This window comes from Dryobates pubescens, chromosome 7, assembly GCF_014839835.1.
Source record: "Dryobates pubescens isolate bDryPub1 chromosome 7, bDryPub1.pri, whole genome shotgun sequence".
Taxonomy (NCBI): Eukaryota; Metazoa; Chordata; class Aves; order Piciformes; family Picidae; genus Dryobates; species Dryobates pubescens.
In genome coordinates, this window is record NC_071618.1 from 15606980 (window position 1) to 15631476 (window position 24497).

Genomic DNA, 24497 nt, shown 5'->3' on the forward strand with positions numbered 1-24497 from the left:
TACTCATTTCATGCAAGGTGTTCCCACATAAAAGTTTCTTCTTTGATCTACAAAGTTAACTTTTTTTTTTCTTTTTGACTTGGTTAGGTTCCTAAACCTTCACAACATGAAGACAAAGAATGCCATTCTTGTCTGTTTCAAAACTGGCTCACCTCTGTGATGTTCTGAGGCTTATTAAAATCTGATTTTTGCAGAATTAAACCCATAAAAATGGAGGATTATTGAATTTGCACTGCTAGTATTTTTAATAGAAATTTTAGTCATCCCCTAAGAAAAGTAGGTGATCAGAAATTAAATTCCCAATGCTACTATTTGTGCTAGATTTGTGCCTGACTTATGCCTTTTTTTCTCACCCCCTTCCCACACACTGTCTCAGTGTCAAGAGCTATGTCACAAGCAGCATGGTGGTGACTGTGAAGATGCTTACTGCAGCAGGTGAAGGGGCAGTAAATCTGGCAGTTCATACCATGCCATTTTAGGTTAGGAGTAAATTCAGTTCTATTAACAAGTCTGAAGAAATAAAGGTTTCTTCATAAAGCAGATTATTTATAAGGATAGGGAGATTTTCTGAGAGACTTGTTTTAAAAGCTAAAATGCTTAATTGTCTCAGCTGGAGGTATTTAAAAGTAGCCTCAGGCTTTTAACTATGGTGTGCTGTGGGAGTTTAGCATGGTGAGTTTTCTGTTTGGTTTATTTTATTTGCTTGGTTTTTTGTGTGTTTTTTTTTTCCCCAGAAACGTTGGTTTCTTGCCTATTTTTTTTTTATATCAACCAATATTGCTTTAAGTGTTAGATGCTGAAGACTTCAGATGTGAATAGCACAATGCTTGAAAGTCAAATACAGCATTGCTAAAGGGCTCTTGCAAAGGGCAGGCATAGAGTCTGTAGATCACTGGGGACCAAGAGGGAAAGTAAGAATTTTCTCTAGGTTCAGGTAAAGCAGTGTTGTTCCACAGAACCCCATGCAGCCTCCTAACTCTTGTGTGCCCACCCACTCCTACTCAGTCTGTATTGAGCTTGTGTGAACTGGGTCACAGTGAGTGATGTTAGTCTGTGTTGCCCAGCTGAGCTCACACTGCCTCTTTCCTCCAGCCAAGCTGTTTTGGCTACCCGCTGAGCATCTTCTTCATCATCATCAATGAGTTCTGTGAGCGGTTCTCCTACTATGGCATGAAAGGTATGTCCAATGTCCTGTGTCTCCTCATGCTGACCATTGGTTACCAAGTCCTGACACTGTTTCGTAACTCACTGTTTTGTTCTTCCTACAGCGGTGCTTATTTTGTATTTCACATATTTCCTACAATGGGATGACAATTTGTCTACAGCCATCTACCACACATTTGTTGCTTTGTGCTACTTGACGCCGATCCTTGGAGCGCTCATTGCTGACTCTTGGCTGGGAAAGTTTCTGTGAGTGCTTCATAAGACAACAACCAAAAATCATGACAGCTCACCTGAGATCAGTGAGGTCATTTAAACCACCATTTAAAGCAGTAGCTCTGAGCAACGGCTTCAGAGCTGGTGTTGGCTACAGCAGGGTTGTTTGTGTGTTTTGTTTTGTTGGGTATTTTTTTCTCCAAAGCCTGAGGTTTTAATTGATCAAGTTCAGACCTGAAACCACATTGCAAGTTAACAAATGTTAGAGTTCTCCTAGTCAGTTAAGGGCAGTACCTTGCTTTTCAAGTTTTTCCTATCATCTGAACAATATGTAAGCTAAATGAAGAATATTCACCAAGCTGTGAAAATAGATAGTGGAGGTTATAATGTTGGACTGCCTCTTCACCTGTTGCAGGTGGCTAGTGAAGCAGTGACATACATTTCAAGTCCCAGTTAATACCAGATAACAGTATTCTAAAATATTTATTGGTTTTTGTGTTGATTTGGCAGATCAGTGAGAGGTTTTACTGAGTTGCAACTCTTTCTTTAAATGATGAATTACAGGTTTATACCTGTGTGCTAGCTGCTCAGGAAAGTACTGCTAAATGAGTTGCTTTGAAATCTACCCAAATTATTTCCAACAGCCTGATCTCACTGTCCTTTACTGATGTTGTGATTCTAATAGTGTTTACTTTGCCTGAAAAACAAGCACAATAAAGATTTTATGGAGGGATATGAGTCAGGAATGCTAGCTGTCTTGTCAAAGGTCTCCCAGAGATGAGAGATGAAGCCAGCTGTGCAGTTGCTTGGCTGAAGGCAGCACCATCATCTTCCTCTGACAGCCTTTGGGAGCCCACGGCTGCAATGACTGCCAAGCATGTTTTGTGGAGCTAGTCTGATCAGTGTGAGTTCATTGCAAATAGCTGGATGTCTTGTAGATTTCATCCAAAATGTTATGTAATCGCTTTATTTAAATGGCATGATTTCTTAAAACTGTTTTGGCTTTGAACTTCTTTATCAGGATGCAGCTTTTCAGATTTTGCATCCCTTCTCTGGTACTTGTATATACCAGTCCCAGAGCTGCAAGCTCCTGGCCACCAGACCCTGAACAGGAGCTTGGTAGAATGGCTCAGGGCTTAAAACTGGAATGTCCAATTTAACAAAGTTAAAAAACTGCTTTGGGAAAAAGCATGGGTTTAGTGTATAGATGCCCTAAACAACAGGAAACCACCATAAGGAAGGCTTAAATATTCATTCAAACAAACAAAAAACCTCACACCAAAAACCCCACAACCCACAAACAACTTTGACAAGAGGAAGAGGAGATTACTTAAGCACTCCTATAGGAAAGACTCGGGTCTTCCAGTCTGTAGCTTGGGCAATGTTCCTCAAGACATGCTGGGACCTGCTTACATGTTGTTAGGTGTGAATTCTTAGGGAAAATAGTACAGAATTCAGAGTGATTTTTATTTTTTTTAGTTGGGTACCACCTATGCAGTGCCAGTTATGTAAGTGTTGTCTTCACAGTATGCTTATGACTATCACAAATAAAAATTAGAAGCTTCTCTCCTGATCAGCTCATGCTGAACTTCAAATGGAATCTTCTCCCAAACTGCTAAGGAAACTAAGTAGCTAATATCAAAGTACTATTAAAAAAAAAAACCACCAAAAGAACAACAAAAAAAACCCCACAATCATCCACTTTACCTACTAAATACCTCTAAACAGCATAGCAGATTTGTCCTTGCTCCGTTTTATGTAGATTTTCACTCTGCTACAAGAAAGAACATTTTTGAGTTGTACAAACCTCCTAAAGTGAGAAACTTGGTGATTTGTGTGAGTGATTCTTCCTCTGTCCCTCACGTATCAGGGTGCTCCAAGCTTTCTGGGAGAGAGATTAGGGCAACAGAGTTTTTGATGACAGCAGTATTTGGGGGAGTTTCCATGTTAAAGTAGATCTTAATTTTTTTCACTTCTTGCAGCTAAGAAAAAAAAAAAAAAACCAACAAAAAACAACCCCCACACACAACCAACAAAAAGCAAAACCAAAACAACCACCAAAACCCCATAAATGCTTAAGCAATATTAATCAGTGTAAATTGCTACTTCAGTGTTTAATACTTCATATGAAATATGATAATGGCATTCTTTAATTGATTATTAAAAAGGCAACCACTAAAGGTATTTAAATAATACCTTTAGTATTTAAGGTATAAGGTATTTAAGGTATAAAGGTATTTAAATAATACCTTTAGTGGTATTAGCTGTGACTTGGGGGTATTTACATAATCCATTTGTCATCTTGCCTTGAGTAATTGCAAAATGATAACTAAAGTAATAATAGTAACAATAAATACAAATGGAGTAGGAAGACTGTGATGGAGCTATGCAGAGGTATTTTTAATAGTAGCTAAGTTGTGTCTAAAACTTGCCATATCTGCTAATTATATTTCTTTACTAAGTGTGGGGGGGTTGAAAATTCCCAACATTAAATTGCCAGACCAGGTCAGCTGAAACCAAATGAAGCTGTATTTACAAGAAAAGCTACAATCTACAATGAAATGCAGTGAATATGTACAAAATATACAGTATTTAGAGGTACTTACAATTGATAAACAGCACAAGATCCCCCCTGGACAAAAACCAGGGGAGCTAATAGCTTCCCCTTCCCTGCTCCCTTACGTCTACCCCCCTGGACACAAAGGGACAAGGGAAAGCAGAGAATTTTTGGTTAGACTTAGCCAAAACAAAGCAATGCACCTGAGGTCAGCAAAGAGCCAGCAGAAGCACCAGCCAGAGCAAGGAAGCAAAAAGAGAGTTAGTTTATACACCTAAGTTTTAAGTCTATTATCTATCTAATGGGATTGGTTGGAACTTACTATTTTTCTTTTCACATCCAATAGTGATTTATTTATATCCTAGTACTTTCTGTTCAAGATCTGTGGAAAATTTTCAAGGCATAGCTTGAAACTACCACACTGAGCATCTTGGAAATGAGTAAAACTCTGCATTATCTTTGCGTGTGTGTGTGTGCAATTATGTTAACATAGTTTATCTCCTTTCTTTAACAGGACTATTATCTCCTTGTCCTTTGTGTATACAATTGGGCAGGCAGTTGTGTCTGTAAGCTCCATAAGTGAGCTAACGGATACAAATCGGGATGGCTCTCCTGATAATATGCAGTTGCACATGTGAGTTGTTTTGTACATTTTTTTTTCCACGTTGGGACAACCATGTGGGAGGTTTTTCCCAACCTGGAAAAGGGTGGGACAATTTACACCTTAAATTTTTGCTACTTGAATTTTTTTCTTTTCTCTGCCTTTTCTACTTTGTTACAGTGCTCTAGCCATGACTGGCTTGATCCTCATTGCACTTGGTACTGGTGGGATCAAACCTTGTGTGTCAGCATTTGGTGGAGATCAGTTTGATGATGATCAGGTAATGATGTCTTTCCAACTTTCAGTCATAAAGATACTCTTACTTACATTTGACTACTATAATACTCTAATAATACACACATTTAGATGTGCATTGCTGCAGCATTTCCTGAGTAGTTAAATGAGGAGCTAGATAACTATTTAACTATTCATCTTAAGTTGTGCAATAAGAAAGCTGATTGTTCAGTCTAGGCTGATCAGTGTGGTTCTGGCTAAGCTTTTCTAAACACCTTTTTATTTTTGCTGTAGGAAAAACAAAGATCTAGTTTCTTCTCTGTCTTTTATTTGTCCATTAATGCTGGAAGTCTCATATCTACTATAATCACTCCAATTCTCAGAGGTAAGGCCACACATTTGTTTATACAATGGTTAATAGTAAAGAATGAGTGTGAATTGCAGTCCAGTTAGATTTAAATGAATGATCTTTTCTTTGACACCTTGTGGAATTATGGAATCACAGAAACATTCAGGTTGGAAAAGACCCTCAGGATCACCAAGTCCAACTGACAACCCTACTCTACAAGGTTCACCCCTAAACTATATCTCCAAGCAGCACATCCAAATGACCTTTAAACAAACACAAGGTTGATGACTCAACCACCTCCCTGGGCAGCACATTCCAATGCCTGACCACTCTTTCTGTGAAGTTTTTTTCCTAATGTCTAGTCTAAACCTACCCAGTCACAGCTTGAGGCTGTTCCCTCTTGCTCTATAACTAGTTACCTGTGAGAAGTGACCAGCACCAGACTCTCCTCAGTGTCCTTCCAGGTAGTTGTATACAGTGATGAGGTCTCCCATCAGCCTTCTCTTTTTCAAACAGCCACAGCTCCTTCAGCTGCTCTTCATAAGATTTGTTCTTCAGGCCCTTCACAAGCTTTGTTGCCCTCCTCTGCACTTGCTCCAGCATCTCCAAATCTCTCCTGTACTGAGGTGCCCAAAACGAGACACAGTACTTGGGGTGTGGCCTCACCGGAGCTGAGTACAGAGCCAAGTGTGGAGTTACCTCAGAAATCCTGTCATCCAACTTCTTATAGGTCAGGTACTGTCAAAAACAAGCCAGTGTGAGATCTGAATTGTCATTAGAGTCAGAATTGCTAGATCTGAAGAGACATGCTGAAGCTGGCATCTTGTATGCCTAATGTATGCGGTAATTCTTTAGAGGTACAGTGTGGCACCTGTTGTGTTTAAAATCAGCAACAAGAAAGAGTTATACTGTCTGCTGGAAAGACAAAAAGGGGAGCCAGCCCTCTGTATGTGAAGTGAAAACTATTCTAAAGTGTGCCCAAGCAAACTACAGAAGCATCTATGCACATGGAAAACATTTTTATCCATGTGACAAAGTGAATCATGTTTTTCATGTCTTTAAAGGAGAATATTACTTTTTTCCTCTGCTTATGATGCATAATCCTAAACAAAAAGAAAACAATCTATATGGGTGTGGATTTTCATGGCAAGCTTACAGCTTACACACATGATGCTGTGTGGATGTTCTTGGCAGGAGTTTGAGGAAGGCTGGGTGTTTTGTGGTTGTGTTGGGGGTTTTTTGTTTGTTTGGGGTTGGTCTTGGTGGTGTTTTGTTGTTGCGGTTTTTTTGTTGTTGTTTTCTCTTGGTCAGTTTGTTTGGGGTTTTGTGGAGTTTGTTTTTCTTCAAAAGGAAGAAAACAGTGTATGAGTTCTGGTATAACCCTGAAGTACTGTAGAGTATTTGTTTGCATCATGCAAATTCTAACCTTTCTCAAAATCATAGATGATATACATGAGACAGAACATGCAAGTTATGTCTATGCTGACACAGGGTAAAAACTACCTTGGAAAAACAGACAAAATCAGGTGATGAAGGTGATACCATTATGGCCTGCACAAGTTTAATCAGAAGGCTAATACAAGTAAAGCAAGACATTAATTGGCTGCAAGCAAACCATCTTCTCAAATCAAACTCTGTAATTATTTTGTTAGAAGTATGGCATAAAAGGTGATTTTATTTAATCTTTTACATTTCCTTGTTGCTAGCTGTGTCCACACTGAGTGTTGTTTCAGAAAGTATGCACGAAGTTTATAAAGTCAAATCATCAACCACTGCTACTAGGGTGGGCAGCGGGAGGTGGTATTTGAGACTTTCAACAAGCTACACTTACATTATTATTGTGGCAGTTTTAAGGCATGCCTTTAAAACTTAGCTGCAGATTTTGAGCAGAAAAGTAGAAAAAAACATAAATCACTATTGGGTGTAAAAAGGAGAACAAAGATTATTCTAAACAAATCCATTGGATGGAAGTCTTGGGTAAAAGAAGCTGTATCATAACAATCTTCACATTTCGCTTCCATTCCCATTCCGTTTCTTTTCTCTTCTTGGCTGCTCTGCTTCACCTGGGAGATAACGCTTCTGGCTGATCTTCAGATAAGCACTAACACTCTCTTCTCTCAATTCCTCTTTTCTTCTGGTACAAGGGGGAGGGAGGGGCTTGGTGGGGGGTGGTGTGTGTGCAGCCAGTGAAGCAGCTTACCTGGTCTTCTGGAGCAGGGGAGTTTCTGTGTTATTTGCTAATTGTAAATATCCATATAATATTGTAAATACCATATATTTTGTACATATTCATTGCATTCCATTGTAGAGTGTAGCTTTTGCTTGTAAATGCAGCTTTCATTTGCTTCTAAATGAGTTATTCTGGCTGAGTTAATGCTGGGGGAAACTTCAACCCACTACCTTAAAAAAAAATATAAAAATTGGCACCTATTCAACGTGGGGTGATTGCTTGATTGATTCCTGCTCAGATCAAGGAAGCAAAATGAAGCTGGTTTGGGTTCTGTAGCATTTGATATACTGTGTTCTAACAGTAATTTTGTAGAGATGGTGCATCGGGATGATGTTTGATAAGATGGGAAGGTATTTGGCATATAAACTGTTCCTGTGGTTTAAGTACAAGCTGCAAATGTTGTATGGTCACTGCTTAGGGTTTCTTTGGCTTAAAAAAATATGGTAATGTGACCACTACCCTGCCAGCAGAAGTATGAATTCAGCATTCCTGTAAGTGAGAGCTATGTGAGCAGCTGGGATGCTGAAGTGATTTATTTGCTATGTGTGATTCTGTTGTCAGTAATAATGTGTTCTTGTTAATGGCTTTGCTCAGGGAGAGATGTGCAGCAAGTAGGTGTTCTATATTTAGACATAGTAGGCATAGGCATAGGAGAAGTAGCTCTGACTCGAACCCAGAGATTTCTAGTGAGGAAGAAGGGACAGAGGCAGGACAAACAGCTGGGAATAGGGAGGGAGGAGTCATTGGTAAGGCAGCTCTCAATGAGATCACCAGCAGTTCTGGTGTTCAGCCAGTGGCAGGGGGGCAGATGCAGCCCACAATGGCAGCACCAGCACCTATGATGGTGGCCACAGCCTCACTAGCACCCGTTAGAGAGGATAAATCGTTTCCTCCTGCAGCAGCAGTACCAGAAATGACCTCTGCAACAGCTGCTGGGTCTCAAAACCTGCCTGCCGATGCTGCTTCCTTGCAGACTCCCACTGCTTCTGCTAAGCCTGCTGTAAATTCAAATGCAGCCTCAGTTAGATGAATTGCAGCTTTGGATAAAAGGGTCAGGTGCAAGGCAGATACGGGAGCAGAGGCAGGGGAACAGCAGTATCCCTCTGCTGGTGAGGGGCATTCTGCTGTTTAAAAGGATCCTACTAAGAATGGAGACAAAGTTTGCCTTAAAGTTGTAGCTGAATTACTGAGACCATCACTGGATAGTGGAGATGCAGGACAGGATACAGGTTCTGGTAGGTCAGTAGCTAATGGAGGTGCTTCTCAACTTTAAAAGGTCCTTAAGAGAGTAGAATTATGGGGACAGCAGCCTCAAGAGGAGTCTTCTGATGAAGACAATGACTATCAGACAGCAAACGCCCCCAGGCAGGAAATCAGGCATGTGAGAAAGGATTACATCAGAGGAGCGAATGAGCCAACTCTGGCATGGCTTGGCAGGTGTTTTGATACAGGTGCACCAGCTTTAATAGTAGGAGACAAGTCAGCATCTCAGCTTGGAACCCTCTCAAAAGAGTGGAATAGATAGACATCTAGGCAGGTGTCTTGGTAAGGTTTCTCTGTGGACATGGCTTTTACTGGCAGCTCTTATGAGGTACCCATCCAGAGATGACCTTCCACGGAATGCTAAGCCTTGGAACACCATGGATGAGGGAATTCAGCATTTCAGAGAGTTTGTGAGAAAGGTGATGTATGGTGATCATGGTACTCTGAATCCTGATGAAATTCCTGTGGGAACAGGTCTTGCCAAAAAGCTCATCAAACTTGCTCCTCCTAATTATGCTACTACTCTGGCAAGCAGAACTGTGGCAAGAAATTATGGAGGAACGCCTCCTACTGTTGGCCATTTCGCTGACCAAATGAGACAACTAGAGGATAGTCTCATATGTGTTTCTTTGGTTTCAGACATTGAAACTCTGTCTGGAAAACACGAAAATTGCATGAAAGAGCTGAAGGAGGAATGTAAAATTTCCATATCCAAATTGGCAAAGGGAGATAATTTCAATTCTTCTTCTTCCAGATGGATACAAAGTTCAGCTGTTAGAAATAGACATCCTCCAAGGAGGCCATTCCAAAACAGACAACAGAGGCAATCACATGGGAGTATTTGTGTAACTCTGCGTGATCAGTTTGGTGAGAACATAAACAGATGAGATGGTTAACCAACTTCTGATCTTTTCAGGAGATTTAGGGAACTGCAGAGTGGCAGAGCCTGAGTAACAACACCAGAAGGGTGACTGTTACTTCCTCAGTTTCCCAAAATAGCTCCAACAGTGATTCTACCTCTGACACCAGATGCTGTGCTAACTGCACATGTGGATGTATTGCACATAATTAGGGGTGCCCTGCCTCCCACCAGGGGGAGGAGAGGGATAATGGAGATAACAGAATCTATTGGGATGTGTTCATCCAGTGGCCTGGCACTTCACAATTTGAGAAGTACAGGGCCTTGGTTGACATAAGAGCTCAGTGCACCTTAATACCATCAAATTATCAGGGATCAGAGCCTATAACTATTCTGGGAGTTGCTGATGGATCTCGAGAGTTGACTAAGATACAATTCAACATAAGTTTAACTGGTAAACAGTGGAAGAAGCACACTGCTGTGACAGGATCTATGCACCTTGTATTCTGGGAATTGATTTTCTGAGAGAAGGGCATTTCAAAGACCCTAAGGGTTACAAATGGGCTTTTGGAGTAGCATCTGTAGAAACTGATGGAGGAAAATTGAAACTGTCTATTAGACCTGAGCGTTCTGATGAATCAGCAGTGGTGGGACAACATGAGATAGAGGACATAAGGTTGACGGTTGTTTCTCAGACTGTGCATCACAGACAATACAGAACCAATGGTGGCTCTTTGATGCCCATTCAGAATCTGATTCGTCAGTTGGAGAGTCAGAAAGTCATCAGCAAAACTCATTCACCTTTCAACAGTCCAGTGTGGCCTGTGCGAAAGCCGAATGGAGACTGGCATCTGACAGTTGACTTCCATGCCCTGAATGAAGTAAATCCACATATGAGTGCAACAGTACCAGACATGAATCCAAAGAAGCCAAGTGGTATGCTACCATAGACATTGCTAACGATTTCCTCTCTATTCCCATAGCAAATGAATGCAGGCCTCAGTTTGCTTTCACCTGGAGAGGAGTCTAATATACTTTTAACAGGTAGATGCTTGGGCTGTGAACCCAGCCTCAAGGCAGTCATGCAGTGATCCATGATGCTCTGGAGGAAGGTGGTGCTCCAGAACACATCCAGTTCATCGATGCTATCATCGTCTGGGGTAAAACTGCTGAGTAAGTCTTCTAGAAAACTAACAAAGTCATTGACATCCTCCTGAATGCAGGTTTTGCCATCAAGTGAGACAAGGTGAAAGGACCTGCCAGAGAGATCCAGTTTCTGGGAGTGCAGTGGCAGGATGGATGCCAACACATTCCAGTGGATGTGGTAAATAGTCTCTACCATGGCAAATCCCATGAACAAGCAAGAAACTCTACGTTTCTTGGGTACAGTGGGATTTTGGAGACTGCACATTCCTGGATACAGTCAGATTGTGAAACCTCTGTACGATGTGACTCAGAAGAGAAACAGTTTCCACTGGGGACCTGAACAACAAGCAGCCTTTGACCAGATAAATGTTCAATCAAAGGTTCTGGGACCTGTCCAAACTGGTCCAGACATAAAGAACATTTTGTCCATGGCTGCAAGTGACAAAGGTCCAACCTTGTGCTTTTGGCAGAGATCTCCAGGTGAGACGCTTGGATGTTGTCTTCATTTCTGGAGTCAAGGCTACAGAGGCAAATTATACTCCAACAGAGAAAGAGATTCTAGCTGCCTATGAAGGAGTAAAAGCTGCTTCTAAAGTAATTGGAACTGAGTCACAACTTCTTCTGGCCCCTAGATTGCCAGTTTTGAACTGGATGTTCAAATGTAGAGGTTCTACATCACATCATGCCACAGATGCCACATGGTCCAAGTGGATGGCTCTGATAACACAAAGAGCTCGAATGGGAAATCTTGAGACACCTGGTCTGGTGGAGGTGATCACAAGCTGGCCTGAAGACACTAGCTGTACTAAACCTCCAGAGAAGAGAGTAACTCATGCTGAGGAAGCTCCTCCTTACAATGACCTTTCTGATGATGAAAAGAAACATGTTTTGTTCACAGAAGGTTCCTGTTGTTTTGTCGGGAACAAGCGAAGGTGGAAGTCTGCCGTGTGGAGTCCAACACACTGAGTTGCAGAGGCGAAGAATGGAGAAGGAGAATCCAGTCAGTTTGCAGAGGTAAAAGCTGTCCAGCTAGCTCTCAATGTAGCTGAATGTGAGAGGTGGCCAAAGCTTTATCTCTACACCAGCTCATGGATGGTAGCCAATGCTCTGTGGGGTTGGCTAAAGGACTGGAAGAAGAATGGTTGGCAGAAGAAAGGAAAGCCTATTTGGACAACTGACCTGTGGCAGGACATTGCTGATCAAATTGAGAGAATTCCAGTGAAGGTGAGACACATTGATGCTCACATTCCTAAGAGCAAAGCTACTGAGGAACAGCAACACAACCATCAGGCAGATCTAGCTGCAAGAGTTTCTCAAGTAGACACAAACTCTGATTTTGATCTTGACTGGAAACACTGAGATGCAGAGATACAACCTACCCGTGGGCTCGTGACAGATCCATAGACATTTCCATGGATGCTATCACACAAGTCATCCATGACTGTGACTTTTGTGCTGCTATTAAGCAGGCAAAGCGAATTAAGCCCTTGTGGTATGGTGACAGATGGTCCAAGTACAAGTAGGGTGAGGCCTGGCAGATTGACTATATCACTGTACCTCATTTTCATTCTGGTAAGCAATATGTGCTTACTATGGTAGAGACAAACACTGGATGGTTGGAAACTTACCCAGTTCCACATGCAACTGCACCCAGCACCACTCTTGTTCTGGAAAGACAAATCCTGTGGAGACACGGGACTCCAGAGAGGATTGAGTCAGACAATGGAACTCATTTCAAAGACAATCTTGTGAAAAACTGGGCCAAAGAGCACGGCATTGAGTGGATTTTCCATACTCCTTACTATGCACCAGCTGCAGGGAAGACTGAACGCTGCAACAGTTTGCTGAAGACCACTCTCAAAGCCATGGGAGGTGGATCTTTGAAAAACTGGGAGAAACATCTAACACAAACAACCTGGCTGGTAAATAGTAGAGATTCAGTAAATCAAGCTGGACCTGCACACTCACATTTGCTACAAAAGGTAGAAGGTGATAGAATTCCTGTTGTTAGAGAAAAGAATCTGTTGGGAAAAACTATTTGGGTATTTTCTCCCTCAGGTGAGGCTAAACCTGTCAGAGGGGTGGCTTCTGCTGAAGGTCCTGGTCACACGTGCTGGGTAGTGCAAGAGAATAGTGAAATTCAGTGTATTCCACAAAGGAATCTAACTTTAGCTGAGAGAGTTTGAATTCAGAGTGTTGTACAGATACAACATCACACCCAAAGGAAAAATCCATGAGGAATTTATGGTGCATGAATGCTAAGAACCCTGGGAGCCCTAAGTCACCTGAGAGTCTCTGTTTCATTTCTTCACCTTGTCTGCAGAGAGATGAACTGGTTTTTCTATTTTCTTGTTTCCTGGTTTTTGGACTTCTGAATCCTCTATGTCTGAGGACAGCCAGAATGGACTATAAACTTTGTTTATTCATTATTGTAGATATTGGTTTAGATTAGATGGATATTATTAACAGTCAATTAAATTGTTTAGAAGGGGTGTATTGTGGCAATTTTAGGCTATGCCTTTAAAATGTAGCTGCAGATTTTGAGCAGAAAAGTAGAAAAACATAAATAAATCACTATTGGGTGTAAAAAGGAAAACAAAGGTTATTCTAAACAAATTCATTGAATGGAAGTCTTGGGTAAAAGAAACTGTATCATAACAATCTTTACATTTAGCTTCCATTCCCATTCCTTTTCTCTTCTTGGTTGTTCTGCTTTGCCTGGGAGATAATGATTCTTCTGGCTGACTTTCAGATAAGAACTAACACTCCTTTCTCTCAATTCCTCTTTTCCTCTGGTACAAGGTGGGGTGGGGGGAGGGGGGACAGTGGAGCAGCTTACCTGGTGTTCCGGAGCAGGGAGGTTTCTGTGTTATTTGCTAATTGTAAATATCTGTATGATATTGTAAATACTGCATGTTTTGTACATAGTCATTGCATTCCATTGTGGGGTGTAGTTTTTGCTTGTAAATACAGCTTTCATTTGCTTCTGGCTGAGTTAACGCCAGGGGAAACTTCAACCCACCACACTTATTTTTTTTGTTTATGAACTTTTCCCAAAACTTTGTAATCTATTTCCTTTCCCACCAAGAACATGCATCTGACCATTCTAGTAGGATTCTTCACTTCTGTGTTAAACTAAGTGCAAATTTTCTGTAAAGAAAGGCTGAGAGAGCTGGGATTATTCAGCCTGGAGAAGAGAAGGCTCAGGGAACCTCATCAGAGGACACAAATACCTGCTGTAAAGAGGACAGAGACAAGCTCCTCTCAGTGATGACCAGAGGTGATGAAACATGGAAGGTTCCACCTGAAAATCAGGAAACACCTTGCTACTGTGAAGGTGACTGAGCAGTGGCACAGGTTGCCTGACATGGTTGTGGAGCCCCTGTCCTTTGAGATATTCAAAAGTCATGTTGGACATGGTCCTGGGCAACATGGTGGTGGCACTGCTTGAGCAGGGAGTTTGGACTGGATGACCCTCAGAGGTCTCTTCCAACCTCAACCAATCTGATTTTAATAACTTACTTATTTTTGTGACACAGTTTCCTTTTTCGATAATGAAAAATAAGCTGGATACTGATCATCTACTCTGTCAATAATTGCAGAGGAGAAGGTTGTTGTTGTTGTTTGTTTATTTGTTTGTTTGTTTTTCTCTCCGAGTTAACAATGAGTGTAAAGAACAGAAACCCTATGTGAAAGTCCAGGCAGCCCTGACTGGGACTTCTGTCTAACATTACTTTGTATTTCAGCTGAACAGTGTGGCATTCACAGCAAACAGCAATGTTACCCACTAGCTTTTGGAGTTCCTGCTGCCCTCATGGCTGTCTCCTTGAGTAAGTGGAACTGTTTCCATCTTGTTGCTTCAGTTTTAGATGTAATTAGATTATAATGATCTTACAATATCAAGAAAGTGATAGCAATAACCAAAGAATGCCCGATTGTTCCAGCAGTTTTTGACTTAAACTTCTTTCTTTGAGGGGGTGTATCACTCTTTCACAGAAGAGACTGATACACAGGACAGGCTGAGACTGGGGAGAGGCAAAAATATCATTGGGTTCTGCATATTATATAATTTACTGTCTGTATTTCTTGAACTATTGGGGTGTATAAATAAAGTCTCTTGGAGGTAGTGATGACTCTGTGAAAATGGGGGGTTTGGAGACTATTTGTAGTCCAGGAGAGCATACAGTTCCTACACTGCAGGAAAGACATATTGGTGGGTCAGTATTTTTCAAACACCTGCATTTTTACTGGCTGCGCCATGGGTTGCTCCAAGTCTTTCTGCTGCAACACAGACCAAGAAACTGGAGGGTGTCAGTATATACCACAGTGCCCCTTGTGTTTCTGGTCCTGAGCAGGAGCCCACCTAGAGTGGGCCTTCAGCTACTATCCATCCTATCTTGCCTGTGTACCAAATACAGGGTGGACAGCAGCTGTGGGGGTCTGCCTGTGTCCTGATGAGCAGGTAGGAGGGTGAGGCCTGGGAATGGGAGCTGAGGACCTACGTTTCAGGCAGAGCTTCACGTGTCTCTGTGTAGCATGATCTGCAGTGTCCTGGAGTCCTGCAAAGGAGCTTATAAAGCTGTTTCAATCTGGTACAGCAAGGCTGGAGCTGAAGTCCTAAGTGGCTTTTGTTTTTACCATCCCTCAATTAAGCTAACATCCTGCTGAGGACTTACCTATGAATTTACAGATTTAGCCCTTTGTCTTAAATACAAGAAATCTGCTGGCCTGAATTTGATTTTTTTCCTCTTTTTATCCCCCCCCCACCCCATGCACTAATATGCCAGTAGGCAATTTTGTTGCTCCTTAGGAGGCTTATTCCCCCACAATCTAACTATTCCACTGTTAGTTTCCATACCAAATTATTTGTCACCGTTTTCAATTAGTCCTGAGTTGTTACTGATTTCTGTTTGTATATTGTAGTTGTGTTCATAGCTGGAAGTGGAATGTACAAGAAATCTAAACCTCAAGGAAATATAATGATTCAAGTTTCCAAATGCATTGGAGTAAGTATTGTCTTTATTCCCATATACCCTAAATGCTATTTTAAAATCTGTTCAGTAAATTTGCCAAAATCAGAAATCTGTCATAACATGGAAAAAGCTTCTGAAGTTTTTGACTTCTTTTCCTTACAGAAGGCTTCTTACTGACCCCTCTAGCCTGCCTTTTTATTTATGTAGGGTAAAAGTAAACTTATGCACAAAGAAAACAAAGCAAGTAGTCAGTGCCAGGTAAAGTCTTATCCCAGCCTCCACATTGGTGCACCTGTATGCAGCCCTGTAAGAGTCAAGGCCTGAGTCAAGAGCAGAGGTACTAGTATATCTTATCAGCAAAAATGTATTGCTTATTAAAGAATGTATTTTACAATGCAGCAGTATATTGATCCTGACTGTGTTAGGGAGATTAAAGGAGTTATGTCAGTGCAAGCATGCAAGGAAGTGAGCTAAATCTGTATGAATAGCACTGCATGTCTCAATTTTGAGATTAGGCGATTTTTTTTTCATTTCTGAAAATTCATTTATGGGAAAAAAAATAATTTGCATTCTTCATGCAGATCTGTCACCTTATTAAAGCTCAGACCCTTGTCTTCTAATTCCTGTTAAAACCAAATCTCTATAGTTGATTTTTGGCTGTTTCTTGGAATGCTGTCCCTAGAGTCCAGCTCAGCCTTACATGTTATTCCATGCAGGAAATCTTAGGAGCTCTTCAGGCCTGTATTTGTCTATATTCAGTGTCAAGATCACCCAGAGTGCCATCACATGATACACACAGACAAGCAGGTTATCAGGCCTAGTCAGCACGGGTTTATGAAAGGCAGGTCCTGTCCAACTGATCTGATCTCCTACAATAAGGTGACCTGCCTAATGGAAGGGGGAAGGGCTGTGGGCCTTGTCTAGCTCGACTTTACTAAAGCCCATGACACTATCTCCCACAGCATTCTCCTCTAGAAACTCATGGCACAAGGCTTGGATAAGTGCATTCTACACTGGATAAAAAAATCTGGCCAAGAAAGCCAATTGCACCCTGGCTTGTATTAGAAACACACCTGCCTGGCTGATTTGGGGAAGGCTGTGGATGTAGTCTACCTGGACTTCAGCAAGGCCTTTGACACCATCCCCCACAGCAAACTCCTGGCCAAGCTGGCAGCTCATGGCTTGGACAGCAGCACTCTGCTGGGTTAGGAAGTGGCTGGAGGGCCGAGCCCAGAGAGTGGTGGTGAATGGTGCCACATCCAGCTGGCAGCCAGTCACTAGTGGTGTCCCCCAGGGATCAGTGCTGGGCCCCATCCTGTTCAATATCTTTACTGATGATCTGGACAAGGGGATTGAGTCCATCATCAGTAAATTTGCTGACAACACCAAGTTGGGAGTAGGTGTTGATCTATTAGAGGGTAGAAAGGCTCTCCAGAGGGACCTTGACAGGCTGGACAGATGGGCAGAGTCCAACATGATTGTATTCAACAAGTCCAAGTATCGGCTGCTGCACTTTGGTCACAACAACCCTGTGCAGTCCTACAGGCTGGGGTCAGAGTGGCTGGAGAGAAGCCAGACAGAAGGGGACCTGGGAGTACTGATTGACAGTCAGCTGAACATGAGCCAGCAGTGTGCCCAGGTGGCCAAGAAGGCCAATGGCATCCTGGCCTGTATCAGGAACAGTGTGCTCAGCAGGAGCAGGGAGGTCATTCTGCCCCTGTACTCAGCACTCGTTAGGTCACATCTTGTGTACTGTGTCCAGTTCTGGGTCCCTCAGTTTAGGAAAGATGTTCAGTTGCTGGAATGTGTCCAGAGAAGGGCAACAAGGCTGGTGAGAGGCCTTGAGCACAAGCTCTACAAGGAGAGGCTGAGGGAGCTGGGGTTGTTTAGCCTGGAGAAGAGGAGGCTCAGGGGAGACCTCATTGCTGTCTACAACTACCTGAAGGGAGGTCGTAGCTAGGAGGGAGTTGGTCTCTTTTCTCAAGCAACCAGCACCAGAACAAGAGGACACAGTCTCAAGCTGTGCCAGGGAACATTTAGGCTCGAGGTGAGGAGAAAGTTCTTCACTGAGAGAGTCGTTTGCCATTGGAATGTGCTGCCCAGGGAGGTGGTGGAGTCACCATCCCTGGAGGTGTTCAAGCAGAGATTAGATGTGGCACTTGGTGCCATGGTTTAGTAGTTATGAGGTCTGTGGTGACAGGTTGAACTTGTTGATCCTTGAGGTCTTTTCCAACCTTATTGAATCTATGAATCTATAAGCAGGGAGGTGGTCATCCCCCTGTACTCAGTACTGATGAGGCCACTGATGACAAATGAGAGGACTAGAAGAAACGGTTACAAGCTGTGTCAGGGGAGGTTTAGGCTAGATATTAGGAAATATTTCTTTGCTGAAAGCGTTATCCAACATTGGTATGGTCTGCCTAGGGTAGCAGTGGAGTCACCATCTCTGGGGGTATTCAAGTAGCTTGTGGACATGGCACTTAAGCACATAGTTTAGTGTTGACCCTTCAGTACCAGGTTGAGGATTGGATGATCTTGGCGGTCTCTTTCAAATAGATGTATTCTGTGAAGATATGAGGAGTATCTTCAAGATACAGCTTCTGATACTGGAATGTACACTTACATCCACTCAGATCTGAATCTGTGCATATGATAGTCTTCTATTTATTATTGTACATAAGTCTGAAATAGGCAAGTCTTCAAGTTCTGAAAAGCAACCCACATTGAGACTACTCTGAGCTGTTTGCTTCACATAATCTCAGGTGTTGTGCTGGGTTGAGGCAGCCCCCTCTCTCCCCACCACGGGCAGGAATAAAACACTCAGGCAAACGGATTGCAAAAGTGATGAAAGTTTAAATAGAAAGCAGTGAATGTTACAGAAAACCCAAAGCGCAGTGACAAAGAAAGATCCCAAAGCAGACCCAGAGGCATCCCATTCCCACCTGAGGGTACACCTGAGACCCTCAGGGCTCCTTCTTCCCCCTCCCTCTGCTGGGCTAGTCTCAGCTGGCCAGGCCTGAGACTGCCCATCCCCCTGTGGCCTTGGGCCTAGCCAGGCCCAAAGCCAGCAGACATCTCCCCCAGTTACCGGCTGGCGGAGGAGGAAGAAAAGAGAGAGTGCTAGACTCCGCACTGGATCTTATAGTGGTGCAAAGAATTATGGTAGGAAATACACAATTTCCTGTGTCCATCCCTCTGGGCTGGACTAATGGACACAGGAAGTGAACACACCAGGGGGGCACCCAGCTCAAACTGCAACAGGTGTGTGCTCCACACAGCCTGAAACTTTAAATGCAATATTCCCTTATCTTAGAATAGTTAAGGGAAGTATTTCACCTTTAGCACTCTAAACACTAAAAACAGGAGTGTCATCTTTAATGACAAAGTTTATTGCACTAAAAAAAAAATTTTATGCTATTAAGCAAACTTCTGTCTCTCCTCAGTTTGCCATCAAAAACAGGTTTCAGCATCGCAGCCTGAAGTTCCCCAAGAGAAAGCACTGGCTGGACTGGGCAAGTGAGAAGTATGATGTAAGTCCTACATAAGCACTCCTGTGCTGGGCATCCTCTCATGCTGGGCAAATAGTTTTGGACCCCTCAAATCATTCAGAAGCTAATGGTCCAGACAAACCTCTGTGGCCCTCTGGGGTTGCAGGTTATCTGCTCAACTATAGTGGGAGAAAGTTGTGTGAGTTCATGTTCTGTGATGGTAGGCTGTTCAGGGAAATTTAAGGGAGATGGAGAAGACTGTTTCCCTTGTTGAGCAAACACAAGCACCTATTCATTTTTTAGTTAAAATAGCAAATGTTATCCTTGTCAACCTTGTTACTCTTAAACTGGCTTCAAACAGAAATATGCTGGTTTCATGAACGCAGAAGGGAAAATAGGCATGATGTTAACTGGCACAGTTAATGCAGAAGGCTGTAACACTTGTTGGGAGCAAACTGGAATCATGCTTGGGAATTTCAGTTGAAGTGGATAAATTCTTCATTTCTCTGGCCTCAAAAGCTCCTTACCATGAGTCCATGTTTTCCAGCCACATCCCTTGTCTCCTATCTGCCCTATCCCATTGTCAATAGTAGCACAGAGACTTAGCCTTTATTTTTCTATGGCCTATATGCAATTTTCCTATTTCTAAATGTATTCCTCAGTCACATGTTGTTCAAATGCCTCCTTCCTAGAAAAACGACACCACTGTGTTAAATCTAGTGCTTCCATCAGCATACATGTTGAGACAGAAGGTCTCTTTAATATCTGTTTCACCTTTAACCGGCAGCCTTTCCCACATCTACAAGCAGACTTTGTTCTTTTTAACAGAAATCAGCAGAAATACTCAGAATACAGAAGTTTAGTATGTGGATAGACATGACATGATGTGCTGCTGTGCTGCAAATCTGCAACTCTCTCTTTTGACCCATTCATCTGTGTAATTTGTTTGCTGCAGAAACGACTGATTGTTCAGATTAAGATGGTGCTGAAAGTGCTTTTCCTGTATATTCCTCTCCCCATGTTCTGGGCACTTTTTGACCAGCAGGTAAAGTAGAAATTATTTGGATTGGCAATTAGAGCTGTAGCAAGTCACTCTATATGTACTCTGAGGTCACCAGACACAAAAGGTGCCTGTTGGAGGATGGAGAAATAATGCTTTGTGAATTTTTTAACTTGGTTCTGATATGAATGGCTAGTCACTGAGTCATGCTAGTACAGAATGTTCTGCAGCCAGGGGAAACTTAGTGTATCTGGACATGGCCAGGACTGATTCAGTGACTGAGGCCTCTCCAAATCTGTTGGCCAGGACTTGGAGGATGAAACAGTTATATAAGGCTTTCTTAGTTCTGATGTTTCTTTAACCATCAGTTGTGAGATGAAATGTAGGATCCCTCTATAAATCCTTTGGAGAATCAGGGTTGAAATGACCTGGGTGCTAGTTTGCTTATCTCTCAAACTTGTAAATAACTTGCACCCTTAAACAGAAGTATAAGCCTATAATTCCCATTCAAGAAAGGGGTTCATGAAAGCAGGCTTTCATAGTTAAGTATTGAAGTACGAATTCAGGAGGACATCTGAGAGAAACAGGCTGAAAGCTTTATCCAAGGCAGACTGCAGGAAGTTGGATCTAGATTGTGCTGCTTTAGTCTAGTACCAGTGAGCTCTAACTGTCAGTGTGAGCTTGCAAGTGACCAGCTCTGGTATAAAAATCAGAACAAAATACTCATTTCCTAAGTAATAACTTGTATCTCAGATAGTTGTATCTTGTGGGTATTTCAAGACTTGGGCCACAGATGCAGTGATGCACGATCCTGTCTCACCCTGGGCTCGGACTGAAAATCAGCATCACTTGACCCAATTATAGGCAGGTTTCCTGGGCAGAGGGCTGCCAGTCCTGGCTTGGCTGCTCACTGTTGGGCTCTGTGAAGGAAGAACAGACATGCTGACGGTGTGGGTGCTTGGGCTCAGGCAGAGGCAGCAAAAAGGTACTTGGATGGCTTCTGTGCACAGCACATGACAGTGTTCTCTGCAAGATGTCCCTGCCATCTCTCCAGCTAATCTCTGCATCTAAATTGTTTTCCACTCCATTTCATGAAATTAGTAAATAAAGTCAAATGGTCTGCAAGGATCACTTTGTTTAAATATTTACATTGCAGGGTACGAATACTTCAAGCTAGCTGTTTTTATTATTTTATTGCATGTCTTTCCCACTATTTTACTTATAGAAACAATCAAGGGAACTCTGGCGGGTTGATTTACTGTGGCATTTAACTTTTTCTTCTTTTGTTAAGGGCTCAAGATGGACACTGCAAGCCACAACAATGGATGGAAGTTTTGTAGGTTGCTTTTTATTGCTTTTTCTCTTAATTAATATTTACATTTCAGATCAGTTTTACTTGTTGTCACAATATTATAACACTTCTTAAAAATTTATTTCTTTCTTTTTATTCACCAGGGAGCTATTCAGATTCAGCCAGACCAAATGCAGGTACAGTAATCTTCTGGCTGCCCATTTGAAGTACTTCCCAAAGTTTACATATACATATATCCCTTCATTTAGAAAGGGAATTTGAAAAATACTCTTTTTTGTTTTGTTTTTTCTCCCTTCTGTTTATGTTCACCAGACTGTGAATCCAATCCTGATTATTATAATGGTCCCAGTTGTAGATACTGTGATATATCCTTTGATCAAGAAATGCAAGATCAATTTTACGTAAGTTGAACCTGACTTCTAACAGAGGCTTATTTTGGTGCTTTCCTTGAACTGCTCTTCCAGCCCTAATATTATATGAGCAAGCATTCAGCTAAGGAGAAAATTGCAGAGTATATAAATTGGGGATAATACTTTATAGAAATGAAAATTCAAGAAATACAGAATACTGCAGTATGTGGTACATACAGGTACCACAGTAGAGGAAGAGAATATAATAAACAGTATTTTCCAGTTAAGGGCCAAAGCTTTTAATAGCAGGAAAGGTGCTGTTTACTATTTTCCATTTTCCTCATGCCTACCCACTTTCACTTCCGAAGCATAAGAACTACAAAACACATCCTTAGCATGTCACGTTTGGGGCTTTAAAACTACATGAGACAGTGCTTCAGTTCCAGTGAAGCATGCTTCTAGGTTTAGCTTCAGAGGGCATTGCACACTGTTTTTATCACAGTATCACCAAGGCTGGAAGAGACCTCAAAGATCATCAAGTCCAACCTGTCACCACAGACCTCATGACTAAACCGTGGCACCAAGTGCCACATCCAACCCCCTCTTGAACCCCTCCAGGGACGGCGACTCCACCGCTTCCCTGGGCAGCACATTCCAATGGTGAACGACTCTCTCAGTGAAGAACTTTCTCCTCACCTCGAGCCTAAATGTTCGCCTGGCACAGCTTGAGATTGTGTCCTCTTGTTCTGGTGCTGGTTGCTTGAGAAAAGAGACCAACTCCCTCCTAGCTACAACCTCCCTTCAGGTAGTTGTAGACAGCAATGAGGTCTCCCCTGAGCCTCCTCTTCTCCAGGCTAAACAACCCCAGCTCCCCCAGCCTCTCCTCATAGGGCTTGTGCTCAAGGCCTCTCACCAGCCTCATTGCGCTCCTCTGGACACATTCAAGTATTGGTAATGAAGTGACTAACACTTGGAAGCTGGAGATGCAGAAGAGAATACGGTTCTTAAAACAATTTCAGTAATCTCTTTCAGTATCACTAAGGTTGGAAGAGACCTCAAAGATCGAGTCCAACCTGTCACCACAGACCTCATGACTAGAGTAGGGAAGACACTACTGCCCACTGCAGGCTTGAACTCACAATGTTCCCATTAAGGGTCTTATGTGCTACCAACTGAGCCACACAAGGTTCTAATTTATGATAGGTCTGATTTTTCCATACAATTATGAAGAACTGGGAGGGTGTGCTGTGCTGGAAACTCATCCATTTGTGGGTACTCTACATCTGGCAAACAATGCCATACATCGTAGATTGCTTTGGGTTGGAAGGAAACTTAAAGATTATGTAGTTGCAACTTCATGCCATGGGCAGGGATACCTTCCACCATAACAGGCTGCTCAAGGCTTCATCCAACCTGACCGTAAATGTTTCCAGGGAGGGGGCATCCACAACATCCCTGGGCAACCTGTTCCAGGGTCTCACCATCCTCATCGTAGAAAAGTTATTTCTAATGTCTAATCTAAATGCACCCTTTTCCAGCTTAAAGCCTTTTCCCCTTTTCCTATCACTACAAGCCCTTGTAAGTGGTCCCTTCCCAGCTTTTTTGTAAGACCCCTTCAGGTTGTGGAAGGTTATTATAAGGTCTCCCTGGAGTCTTCTCTGCTTCAGGATGAATAGCCCAAACTCTTGCAGCCATCCTCATAGGGAACCTCCAGCCCTCTGATCATCTTGTGGCCCCCCTCTGGACCTGCTCCAACAATTCGGTTCCTTCAAATATCTATCTTAAATTTACCCTTAAAGCTCACCTGAATGTCAATAGATGTCTCCTAATTCAATGTATTTCTCTCACTTCTTTGTTCATTGATTTTTTTGATTTAAACACAGCAATATGGGAACAAGTTTTTTACCCCTTTAAAATGAGGCATAACTTCTCGACTTTTTATTGTTTTAAGCTAGCAGCTACTAGATAGTTGGAGTCTTTTTTTTCTGCAGATCAAACTTTTTCGGAATCTTAATTAGATTCAGTCAATATTTGAGCCTAGTAGATGCACAGTAACAAGTTAAGATGCTGCAGGAAATATGTAATTCCTGCTTGGGTACCTCTGAATTCATAGTTACACTCTTTCTGTGACACCACCATCTCATCAAGTAGTGATAATGTGCTAGTTGTGGCCATTTGAATTTCCCGCTGTGGAAAACCAAACTAACACCTGAAGCTTTGAATTAATACTTGTCTTGATATTCACATGTGTTTTGTTGTTGCACTAGGCCCCTGAGAAAGATGACTGTTGGTATGTTCCTTGCAGCTATGGCTTTTGTGGCTGCTGCCCTTGTTCAGGTGCAAATAGATGTAAGTATTTGTTAATACAGAATGAAATGCATTTAATGGGAAAATGAGCCATGTAGAGAAAGGGAAAGTATTGAGGCATATTGCAATAGTGTGATTAGAATAATTAACTAGCTGTGAACACTATCCTGCAAAACATTTCATCTGCCATTAGTGTAAATCATGCATTAAAGGCAACCAAGTTTTTAAACTGAGACTAAAAGCTGAAAACCAGAGATCTGTTTGGCTTACCGGGCAGCTACTGATCTGTATTTCTGACCTCTTCTTGATTTTTTTAGACTGGAAGCATGACAGTCTGAGAAGCATCATCACAGCATGGGGAAAAATCATACCTCTTTAGGGTAGAATTCATCACACCTAACTTTCCGTGCCATGAAAGGCAGGTGCTATGCCTGAACCAGATGAAGGTTTC

At 42.2% G+C, this 24497-nt stretch overlaps 1 protein-coding gene across 1 annotated transcript in view; it reads left to right on the plus strand.

Annotated features, from left to right (window-relative positions):
- Positions 1-24497, plus strand: part of SLC15A1 (solute carrier family 15 member 1) — a 36223-nt gene that overhangs the window by 4100 nt on the left and 7626 nt on the right. The window contains exons 2-14 of the mRNA XM_009910348.2: positions 1098-1177; positions 1269-1410; positions 4449-4568; positions 4716-4815; positions 5064-5154; positions 14363-14446; positions 15540-15622; positions 19033-19119; positions 20033-20122; positions 21369-21413; positions 21533-21565; positions 21702-21790; positions 24007-24088. Of these exons, the coding sequence (XP_009908650.2) occupies positions 1098-1177; positions 1269-1410; positions 4449-4568; positions 4716-4815; positions 5064-5154; positions 14363-14446; positions 15540-15622; positions 19033-19119; positions 20033-20122; positions 21369-21413; positions 21533-21565; positions 21702-21790; positions 24007-24088 (1126 nt within the window). The remainder of the gene's footprint in view (positions 1-1097; positions 1178-1268; positions 1411-4448; positions 4569-4715; positions 4816-5063; positions 5155-14362; positions 14447-15539; positions 15623-19032; positions 19120-20032; positions 20123-21368; positions 21414-21532; positions 21566-21701; positions 21791-24006; positions 24089-24497) is intronic.